Source organism: Aphanomyces astaci, assembly GCF_000520075.1.
Source record: "Aphanomyces astaci strain APO3 unplaced genomic scaffold supercont1.63, whole genome shotgun sequence".
NCBI lineage: Eukaryota > Oomycota > Saprolegniomycetes > Saprolegniales > Verrucalvaceae > Aphanomyces > Aphanomyces astaci.
In genome coordinates this window covers 100,858-112,811 of record NW_009798326.1, presented here as the reverse complement: position 1 = coordinate 112,811, position 11,954 = coordinate 100,858, and the positions used below count along the sequence as shown (strand labels likewise).

Here is an 11,954-nt window from a genome sequence, read left to right as displayed (position 1 = left end):
TTTCCCCAAAAGTCGTCCGCTTTAGCTAGTTTATATATTGTTCACATTTACATTTGCCTAACATTGGATCTATTCCTTTCTTGCTGTGTTCTTCTTGGCCAAGTCGATAGTATTCGGTCCTCAAGTCCGAACCTCCGGACCTTCGTAAGTTTTGTGGGTCTAATCCCTACGACAGACACAAAAATGGTGGAGAAGCAGGGTATATCTCCTGCCAAACCAAGGAATCCAGCACACCTGGATGAGCAAAGACGTCTCGATCCACCTCCCGTCCAAGCAATTGCAGACGACAAGGATGTCGCCTCAGCCGTCCCAGCCCCGACCTATACGATACTTGATCTCGTGAGCGTAGCTGACGACGAAGTCCTCCTTAGCAGCATCTCTGATAAAGAATGTAAAAGTCAGCCTGAACCTGCCCCAGGCACCCTTGTTCAGAAACAGTTAAAGCGAGACATCAACTACCGAATGCAACACAATTCCAACTCGCCCGAGCAATGAGACTTGGAGTAAACGAAGCAAAGCGGTCGAAGACTCGGACGAGGTCGCCGATACTACCTCGACCACCGCTCGTCGTGAACTGGCCTCTCTCCACGACGACGAGAGTGATCTATCCATGGAGCCCCGAAGTTAGTCTGAAGAGCTTGTATACACAGACGATATGGATGAAGCTAGCTCCGACGAAAACAAGTTAGACGAGTCCATGTTGACCGAGGGTAACGATGACGAGACGCTGACCCAGTCTGTTGCCCCGCTCACCTCTACAAGTCCGATTGCGCGCTTGGACTCGAATGACTCGTACTCCTTATCAAGTCCTACGCCTGGGACGTTATCGCTACTGACCTCTAGTGTGCAGTCGGCGGCCGAAACAATTCATCACTTGGCTCAAGTGTCCACCCACGCCTATGGTGTACCAGTCTTGATGGAATATACGCATGTGGTGACGACTCGCACCGTCCAGTTTAACGCTGAAGTCCAGCTGACTGTGGCGAGACAAGCTTCTCCCGAAAACTACGAAACAGTTTAGTAATGGACCAGACGAGATCGCGCTTTGACTCTTCGTCGCCGACTTGTCTGGCCCTGCCGGCTTCCGAGTTCGTTCACGAGACTGCCGTCTACAATCCTGCCTTACCATTTGGATTGTCCCCAGTCGCTCACGTGGATCCGAGATCTCGAAATTGAAGTGGCGTTGGCACAGACGACAGTGTCTTGTTTGGCTCTACGTGTGGAAGGTACGGTACGATGAGCCATGGGAACAATACATAGCCAGAGTCCCCAATAATTTATGAGCCACTTGGAAATTTAGTTCGGGATGTAACGTCCCAACGTTGAAATTTTCCAGATCCGGCGGTCCGAAAATGACCCAGGTCTTATGTCAATACTAGTAAATGCGCCAGTATGATCCACCATGGCTTGGACGTTGAGTGATGGGTCCCCATGTCTGTTGTAGAATCCATCGTAGTCCTTTCGACGTTGGATTTCAATTAGTGTTGCGTCGATAGCCCCCAGAATACCCGACATGTTTTGTTTTGAACAGAACCTAAGTGTTGCCACTCCATATCCGATGTTGGAAGGTGTATCCATGACGACGCCATTCCAGCAAGTACCTCAGCAAAAAATGTGCACAATATTCTGGCACCATGATTTGGACATTCCAAACACAGCCGCAACTTCTCTGTATCCACCTTGGGACCCCAGAAAGTAGAGCACAACAGCCACCTTTTTTTCGTATGAGTGGGATTTGGTATAATTGTCGAGACTGTATTGCGCTATTTCCACCCGCAGCAACTCACATAACTTGTACAAAGGACTCTTGATTACAACGTACATTGTCCATAAACCATCGGTCGTACACTGGATCGACTAAGAATGCTTGAAAGTCAATCTCTGTCACGGTCAGCACATTGTACTTCTCCGTGCGGGTCACAGATGACACGGCAATGCACACAGCTGTCGCAGCAATGCTTCCAGCCAAATCAGCATAAACGTCTCGACGGCCACATGTACCCCCATCAGAACGGCTGCCACACACAACAGGGCCACAATGTAAATAGCCACACTGGCCACCAAGAGGATATCCACACACACCGCCCGGAGGACAGGCACGGGCTCGACCGTTGCCACAATGTGGGCAGCCACACACAGCACACGGAATGCAGCCACACACACCATCAGCAACACGGCCACACGCACCGTTGCCACCGCCAACTGGACAGCCACACGCACCACCACTCACAATGACAAAACCATGAGTAAACCAGAACTCTTCCATGGACACGAAATGGTCATCCGCACAATGACACCGGATAAAAATCCGGTTATGATTTCGTCCTGGATGAATTCTTTGTCTCGGTATTTTCCCCGAATAGGCTCTAAGGTAACGCATCGAATTCGCGAACACTTTTTTGCATTGTGTCATGCGTAATTTTTGACCCAACATATCTCTGGAAATCCTTGGAATTTCGTAAATCTGAAGGCATGCTGTATGAGGAAATTCGATGCGTTACCTTAATAAAACACTACTTTGTACTAACTTAGTAAGATTAACGTTAGTATGGCAGGTATACTCTATCGTGAAGGTAAATCTCTGATAGTTTTTTCAATCTATATTACGTAGTATATACGTATAGTCCGACTTGAATTGCTTGACCACTCGTAATACACACGACGGCAGCGAAGGGCATATTGGCCTTACTGTTTTGATAGGATCGGTATCAACGTTACCGGTACTGTCTTGACGTTAGTATTGCAGGTATTGTTTTGTACTCTATCGTGAAGGTAAACCTCTGATAGTTTGTATATAGTCCGACTTGAATTGGTTGACGACTCGTATTGCACAAGACGGCAAAGAAGGGCATATTGGCCTTACTGTTTTGATAGGATCGGTATCAACGTTACCGGTACTGTACTGTCTTGATAGATCGGTATCAATTACTACTGTAGTATGGTGCAAGAAGCCTAGAAACAACGATACTTTAGCACTTTTTAGAGCGTTATACCATGTGCAGTACTACTCTGGTCCACAATGATCGTTACAGTTTCGTTTTATTGGCGGAATTTTTCTAAAACACCTCGGATAGCACTTCTGATTGATTCATTAGAAAGCGCAGGACCTCAGCTTTGATTGGACGCATTGTGAGTGCAAAAACTCATTATGGTTCAAAAGTTATGAGGCGGGAAAATTGCCAACGAGTGCTTGAGGCATCAAATTCTTGCGCCAGATTGTCATAACTGAATTTGACACCCAGTCGACTGCACCTTCTGTACAGTGTTGATCTCTGCCATCACCCACGACCACACACACAGCATCAAACCTGGACCGAGCAAGTCACCTACGAAATCTCTCCGAGGACGAGCGCCGCGGAGATTACGATATGCTTCTCGCACGCATGCACCACGAGCAGCTACCATATGGTGCAGTATCTGATGTGGCTCGGCACTTTCAGTGCCACAGGGTTACCATATCGCGACTCTGGAAAAGTGGACACCTCTCTCTCCTTCACGGCACTCCGATGGCCGACATCGCTGCCAAAATTCGAGGTATGACCTCTAAAAAATTATATATGGATGTAAACCAGGAATTTCGAGAAGTATGCAATTTTAAAGGATTACTACTCTGGAAGAAAATATAAGGAAGTCTCAATATAATGGTGCATAGTTTTTTCAAAAATTGACCAAACTGTACGGATTCGATACGAATAGACCAATCAACGCAAGGCGGATCCAATGCGACGATCTATTCGTGAAAAAAGTCAGCAGGAAGAGTGCTACCTAGAGTCCAGCCCACATACTATATTCCATATTAAAATATCTGATTCCAGTAGTAGTACACCTAGTAGTGACATTAAAAGTAGTTGGCAAAGAGTCGAGTTAATGCAATTTGGACAGAGTAAAGCATAAGCGAGTGTTGTGCGCATTAATATACTGTAATGCATTCTTCTTGATACTATATAGTACTCGACAACGTCGTTCCCTGTAGAACTGTAGTATAGCTGAACAGTTACGTCCGAAGTCGAGATGTACCACGCTAATTAACGCGGGTTTCAGCATGATGTCAAGAGGGATTACCCGGTCAACGCGGGTTATGTTCACCACTGTCCTTTGGTGACAGTATACTGTAGTATTGCTTCCAGCAACTAATGCCTCATTTTGGGAAGCAAACTAGTACGTCGAATAGGCAAACAATGGTACTATTAATGCTAGTATTGGCTTGGTCATATCGCTTATTAATACAGTCATCCCCCGATTTTTGCAGCCACGTGTAGGCCAGCTGAGTGCGTTACCTTAATTACAAGGCATAACACTTATTTCAATGGAAGTGACTGGGAGTCCATAGAAGGCTGATTGCTCCTGAAATGGATGGATGGAAGGAAGGAATTTACGGTTACGCGTAGCTCTATCCGCTAACTAGTCTATGGACTGGCTATATTTGCCTTTGACGTGTTCGCATCCGTGGAACAAATTCGGTGTCCGTTGGGGATGGTGCCACCTGTGGGCAGTGTTCGAGGATGAGGCGGGTGAGGTCGCGCCATTTCGTTTTGTCGAGGGCAAGTTGGCGCAGGTGATGGATGTCTTGAGAGCTAAGTACGCGCAGGATGTGATTCAGCGGCCGGAGGCCGTAGTCTAGGATGGTCGGTAGGGTGGTGAGGTGGTGTCCAGGCCATTTGGTAGTGCTTTGGGGGCCGAAGTAGTTTAACATGTGCATATTCACTGGGATGTCAGGCGCCCGGCGGAGTATACGTCCGAAGAGGCGACAAGCGGGCTCGCAAGAGAGTAAGCCGGAGGGGTTCACACCCATATCGCGTGTACAGCGCGACGTTGGAGATCTGTTGGGGTAGACGAGACGAATGATGCAACGCAGTTGGCGGCGACGCGAAGCAGTTGGGTCTTGGTGATTGCCCAGATGCCGCAGTTGTATGTGAGTATGGTGATTACGTAGCAGTTATAGATGCGAAGGCGAGTGGCTTCGGCGACGTGGGCGTCACGGAACCAGAGATAGTGGAAGCCGGCCCGAGCGAGGGTGTAGCGGCGTTGGAGCTCGGCAGAGTCGTAGAGGTAGGTGCCGAGTTTCTTGCACGTTCTCCAGGTGGTCGTGGCGGTTTGGTCTGTTGGTCGATGGGCTTGCGTTGTGCACTTGTGTGTTCAGTCTTATCGAGGTTGAGGTTCATTTGCAGCGACCACGGGGCAAGGATGACAGGGGCATGGCCCGAGATGGCGTCCATTTAGTTGTTGCTGGAGCACACAAAGTCGGCGTTGTCATAACAGGGGATAGTGTGGCAGAGTATTTCGTGTGGCGATGAGTCGAGGTCATGGAGAGCGGCCTCAAGGTCGACTACGAAGAGGGCGGGTGAGAAGGAGGCCCCTTGTGGAACGCCGGTATTGGCGGGGGAGGAGGCGATGTTTAGCTTTTCGCTGCGGAGAGATAGAGTGGTAGAGGCCAGGAGGATGTGGCTGAGACGGAGCGTCGTTCTTGAGGAAGGTCTCGAAACGGACATCAATTTGGCGCGGTCGACGGTGTCATAGGCGCGGGAGGGGTCGATCCCGAGGATATAGTGCTTGTCTTGGTACTTGTTGGCACGTGCCACGAGCCACGAGCCATTTGTGAGTCCAGACGGTGTCGGCAGTGCTGCGGGAGGAGCGGAAGCCACTTTGGTACGGGTCGAGGAAAGCTTCGACTTTGGCAGAGATGCGATGGAGGGTGACGAGGGGGATGGTCTTGCGGATGCTATCGAGGAGGAAGAAGGGGCGGAGGGACGAGCAGGCGCCAGGGGGTTTGTTCGAAATGGATGGGTGGTGCGCTAACATCGACCAATATCCGGATGAATATCCTCCGATTCTGAGCTGAGGGAGATTCAGCGCTTGAATCTCCAAATGGATTAGGAACAATTTGTGTTGTGGTTGGAAAACGTACAGTAGTGCACAGCGATACTTACAGCCAATCCCTGTTGAGTGTGTTTGATTGGCTAGAATCCATGAATGTGACGGAAGAAACCATTCCAACTTCGGATCGCAGAGCAAGTTGGCCGAGTCATTCCACGTACTGCTAGTGTCTACTGCACACTGGACCACAAGCACACACATCCAATTTACGATTGCCATTCCATCTCCTCTGTAAACTAATTCAACCTCCTCGTACACGTCAGAGCATGGCCGTCGACTAGCTGCCTGTTCGCTGCTCCGAGCGATTGCACTTTTTGAAGACTCGAGGCGTCTTGGAAGGCTCGAGTTGGCGGGGTAGACGGACAAGCGTCATGATCTTGAGGTGCCCGTCACGCCGCACACGTTTCGCTGATGTTTCACCGCAGAGTTGGTCGAAAACGCCTCGCGTCGTGTCGAACGATGTGGAGACCTCTTGCTCCGAAGGGTTGAGGGCCATGCTGCGACCTGATACTGACACAAAATGTTACGTTAGTTTCTCCAGGACATATTTCTACTCGTAAAACATGTTTCTCGCAGCACGGATGGCCAAATCTTGGGTATCAATCTTTCGATACGGCAAGACTTTTTCGCGAATATTTCCACGCCACCATAATTTCCATGCTGTTGCAGCATCGACACTAGGAAACGCAAAATTCTCTGGTAGCTTGTGGAATTTGCCACCCCAGTGAAATGGTTCATATACCAGAGGCTGCGAATCAATTGGCAGTTGTTGTGGGGGAGACATGGCGCCATTTGAGTGTTGGATGGACGACAAGGCACTGGCAATAAACGACTCCAGAACCGATCGTGTAATGTTGACTGCCACACGATGGTCTTCGACAATACTCCGCACATCGTCCAAAATATGGACAGGCATGGATGTCAAAATCACCTCGTTTTTCCCCAATTTCCTGTACATTTCAACATAAGGAGGGGATTCCATTGGCACGCTAGCATTATGATGTTGAGCCCGATATCAAAATGGTATTAAGACTGGCAAACAGATCTGGGTTCGTACACAGCGATGTGGACAGCAGGGCATGGTGAGGAGGCAAGTACTTAATCAAAAAAATTTGGTGATACACCAAACTCGCCAAAATGAGCTGTATGATTGGGACCAGGTGGATTTCGGAGCAAAGGGATGGAATCATAATCTGGACAGCCTGGCCAACCAACAAGTCGTTACCACCTGAAAATTTGGATGCAGGACAGCAAAGTCAGCGCTGTTTAGTGGTAGTATAGCCACATATCGACCAGTGAACTGGTCACCGGCTGCCTCATACCAGTAGTACCTCTCTATGACATTTCCGAAGGCCCAGCCACACCGACGGCACACACTGACAATTGATGGACCCTCGGTGCTGCCCGATGACACAAACGTAGCAGCACCCTTCCAAATGGAGTGAGTCCCAATGTCTTTCTATGCCTTCGAGCTGCCCCGCCAACCAATGACTTTCCAAAGCGATCCTAATTACATAATCTAAATTGATTGGAATGTGACATGACTAAACACCTTTTGATTTAAACCAGGGAACAAGCTGATTGGGGACATCCTACTGTTGCAAGCTAGAGCTCCAAAGCGACAAAGAGGCATGTCGCCGGCTTGAACGAGTATGAGTAACAGTGCTTTGGCTCCTTGTTTTTCGTTCCTAGTTAAAAATATATGCAATCACGTTCCACAAAAATATACCAATTCCAACCTTCCTGGTTGGTCTTGGTTTTAAAGAATGTGAAACCAATGCTGTCATCCTCACACGTCTTGTGATCGAACCTATATGCAAACATAACTATCCTAAGCACTACATAGTGCCATACCGGACTGTCTCTGTTGATTTCGAGCGACACATAAGGTTCCACGACAGAACCAGGAACAAATGCGCGAAGCCACCATCGCTGAGTGCCATGCTCTTTGCACATAGCGACTCGAAAACATCATACGTCATCGGACGCTTTCCTCGGTACACTTTTTCACCAGTTTGAAGCCCATGGGTCGCGCTCTTTCGTAGTCTCATAACTCAAAAGCTCAAAATTATTAAAATATGTAATAGCCGAAAACATCTCCTTGTTATCATCGCCATATTCCACTTGTAATTGTACACCTTGGTCCTTGTAAAGATTCTGGATGGCACTGCGATACCCGCTGATTGTTCCCAACTCGACATCCTTGTTTTGATCTGTCTACTGGGATGGACGGAATGCAACGCCCACCGAAGATTTTTGAGTATCAGAATAAATTTCATCCAATGATACTCAATATTCGAAATACTCTTCTCTTATTGGTGGAATTTTTATTCTTCGCGCCCGCGGGAAAACTTGGCTTTCAAAAAATTACGTGCACATCGAAATATGAGGCGCGCGTCGTATCCGATCTCAACTAAGCTAGAAGCCATCGGCTACACCTCTCGACCTTATCTGGTCGAGAGGTGGCGAAGCTAATGGGCGTCCCACGACGAACTGTACGATCATGGTACGCTCAGCGTTTTGAGCTCCTTTCCTTCGATGGCAACAAGAAGAACAAGAAGATCGAACCAGGTGGATATGAAGAGTCCAGACCCACCACGTTTAGTAGGATTTATAAACAAAATGAGAGATGACGACTCACATGATCACCTGGATCAAGATCAACCAAAGGGCGTGGTTGATGCCGTACCTTTCAACGAAGAAGTCTGACGTCGCGTACGACTCACTCCTCAGACTGCTGCGTCGTTTCTGCCAGCGCTATGGATTCTCTCGACAGCGGCAGACAAAGAACAAGCTCAAGCAGAGGGTCTTGACTGAAGTCCACGACGAGTTCACCCGCGATTTCCATCGGGAATACCAATCCTACGAGAACGACTGCGTATTCAACGTCGACGAGACAGGGATGTACTACAACCTCCCTCCAACGTACATTTGGGCTGTTCGGGGCGGCAGCGCCAAGATCTCAACGGGGGAAAAGCATTCGATGCGCATGACAGCGGTCCTAACGGCGCGAGCGGACGGTCAAAAGCTGCCCCTGCTATTGATCATGAAGGGAGTACCTGGGGCGCGCATCGAAACCAACGAGTTCCCAACGTTTCCTCGTGGCCATCACTACGCGATGCAGGAGAATGCGTGGATGGATGCGGTAGTTTGGAAACAGTACCTGCGTGATGTCCTTGGTGAGTCGATCGAAGAGCCGTCGGTGGTTCTAATGGACAACTTTGAGTGCCATGTCTCGGATGAGTCGTACAGGATTATGCATGAAGAACTTGGCTCCCACCTTTGTGCGCTGCCGCCGAACGCAACCTCGGTATGCCAACCACTTGACGTCGGGGTGATGGCGCCGTTCAAGCGGAACCTACGTAACTTGTGGTTGTACGAAGAGCAGCTTGAAGGGGACGACGATGAAGACCCGTACTCACCAACTGCTCGTCAAAAGCGAATGGCCATGGTGTTGCGTGCCATTTCTGCATGGGATATGATCACTGCTGACGTCATTCGGCAGGGATTTGCCAAGGCACTTCGTGTAAATTGAATACAAATATTTTTTTACAATTTAAATATATTTTATTTCGTACAAAATTCTTGATATTAATTCTTGATATTGAGTGAAGTTAATTTTTATATAGACTTGAACCCGGGGCTCACTCAAGACACAACGTGTTTAACCACTGCGCTATCGCGTCGAAAGCTTACGCTTGTGCGTCATCCATTGTATCAATTGAAGTATTGCTTTTCTTCACCTCTGAATACTTATGACCTCTTCAATCGGTAGCATGAAAGTTCTTGAGTGTCCTTCTTGCACCTTCTTTTGATGTATAATATAATTACCTCTTGAAATGATTAAATTTTTGAAAGCGGTTTGTGATAGGCTGCATTAATTTTCGAACATCGAAGCACCATGACCAATCAGATTGTAGAATTCACCGTCTAACTCGAAGACAGGGTGGGCGTTGCATTCCGTCCGCCCAGTATTCTATGAAGGAGAGGAAGTGCTTGTAGGTGAAGTGATTGAGGTCCAGCGTCGTTCCGTCTCGGCTCTCGCTTCATGGACCCAGAAGGTCGTGCAGTCCTGCCTGTACAACTCATTTCTTCATTTGGTTGATTCCAAATGTGTATCTACTTATCGTTTGTTGGGAGTTGCGATTTCGCCGAGCACTGGCTATGGTGAAGTCCTCGTGCCGAGGCGTCGCAGTGGCGTCGTTGGGGATCCTTTTGAATCGATTCAATTGGCCACATTCATTATGTTTTTGTGACTTTTCATTGGCTGATGGTAACATAATACAGTGTGTACTACGTTTTCTTCCTCCTCCTGCACTACGATTCCGGTAATTATATCAATACTTCACTGCATTTTCCGGATTATGGAGATTATATTTCAAATGGCTTCAAGGAGGACTTGTTTCAATTTTATCCCATTTATTGAATTCGACCCGAAAATGGCGTTTTGGGTCAGAATACTGTACTGTATTGTAATCCCTCAGGTTGCCAGACAGGCCCTTATTAAATTAAGGAGTATTTTGGGCTATCTCAAGTCGAGACCATTAAACCTTAGTATCAGTAGTACGTTAATTGTTCAGCAGTTGAGGTAAAATGGAAATAACCCATTAGAAACTGAATAGTACTTATTACTAGATCAGTGATCGAGGTAAAACCCACAGTAGACTAGCTTCTGAAACACGCGCAATTCCCCTTAACGACTTCTTGCCTTACAAGAGTCGATAAGGAGCGATCGTATGCGACATTACGCTTGGAACCATGCTTCGACGCCATTAACTTGAGAGAGAACAACTCCTGGAATACTCCTGCACATCTCACATCTCTACAGTGAGATGTGCAGGAGTATTCCAGGAGTTGTTCTCTCTCAAGTTTACAGTTAACGTCAGAACGACAAGTGCACATCTCTACAGTGCACTTGTAGTTCTGGCGTTAACTGTAAACTTCGCTCAAGATGACATACACATCAAATACGGTGTGACAGCAGCCGCAGTAAGGTTCGGTTTACTTGTGTCGCGCATTTTGAAATCCCAAAGCGGCTTGCACGGATTGTGGATTTCGCAGTCCAAAAAAGGCCAATGAGTTTCGATATGTTTTGTAGTTTTGAGTGGAAATTTGAGTAATTTTGATGAATTATTGCCAAATACATGTACGTACGGATATGGGTCAATAGTTTTTTCTAACCTATTTCCGGAGCAAGAACCAATCAGATTGGTTTCCGTCTCCGGATGAAAATGTGTTTTGCGCAGTAGCTCCGAGAGCTACTTCTATCTCCGTTTGTGAAAATAAGTGGACGAAGCATTTCGGAGTAGAATACCACAAATTTGTGAAAGTATCACCAGCCATACATTTCAGTCCAATGGACATCAACGCGGTAGTCGCTGCAGCTGTCGGTGCTGCTGCACAAGCTGTCGTTGCTTCTTAGGACGACCGCCTCACTCCCGATCCAAAAATGGACAAATTCACTGTCAACGCGTCAGCTTAGAACACACAGAAGGCCGATCACATCTATGCTGGCTGGTACAGAACCCATCGGCGCTGTGGACCTTATATGATTTTCATCATTGCGCAGAAGGTGGAAGATACACTACATGCGATGATGTTCGCGGTCCCCTGCATCACTAGTGTCTAAGTGTATGTTGAATTGCAGGGCGACCATTTCCCACAGGCAGGCCACCTGCTTGTTCAACTTAATACCGGCGAAGTCGTCACGTAACCAGCCAAAACCGTACTTCTAGCAACGCAACGATCATTCGAGTCGCAGTACCCGATTCTCTTCGATGAGTTCCTTCTTCGTAGGGTCTTCGGCTTGGCCATGTCAGTGTTATCACCGATTTGCTATTTCTGTTTCTGTCCTATGCTTGCTTTAACCAATCAAATATCGTTATTTCTTATTCACTCGTCCGGCGATGGACCAAAATCTTGACTAATCAGAAAGCTCTTGAGAATTTTCTGTTGGGGGAAAAAGCTGTGACTTGCTACTCCGCACTCCTTTTCGTTTTATTATTTCGCTTACTCCGAAAGGGGCCTAAGGTATGGAATCTTTCTCACGCTCTCTTCTAATTGGGTTATTTCGACACCCA

The 11,954-nt window shown here is 47.7% G+C and overlaps 2 protein-coding genes across 2 annotated transcripts; both read right to left on the bottom strand.

Moving 5' to 3' along the window:
• Window positions 1–4,712: 4,712 nt before the first annotated feature.
• H257_14834 (hypothetical protein) lies at window positions 4,713–5,216 on the bottom strand (the record flags this gene model as incomplete). The annotated part of the gene is made up of 2 exons (XM_009842735.1): window positions 4,713–4,881; window positions 4,930–5,216. The coding sequence occupies 2 exons, from the start codon at window positions 5,214–5,216 to the stop codon at window positions 4,713–4,715; spliced, it is 456 nt and encodes a 151-aa protein (XP_009841037.1).
• A 935-nt stretch (window positions 5,217–6,151) lies between these two features.
• H257_14833 (hypothetical protein) lies at window positions 6,152–6,370 on the bottom strand (the record flags this gene model as incomplete). The annotated part of the gene is made up of 1 exon (XM_009842734.1): window positions 6,152–6,370. One exon carries the CDS (start codon window positions 6,368–6,370, stop codon window positions 6,152–6,154), a length of 219 nt encoding a protein of 72 aa, XP_009841036.1.
• Window positions 6,371–11,954: the final 5,584 nt, after the last annotated feature.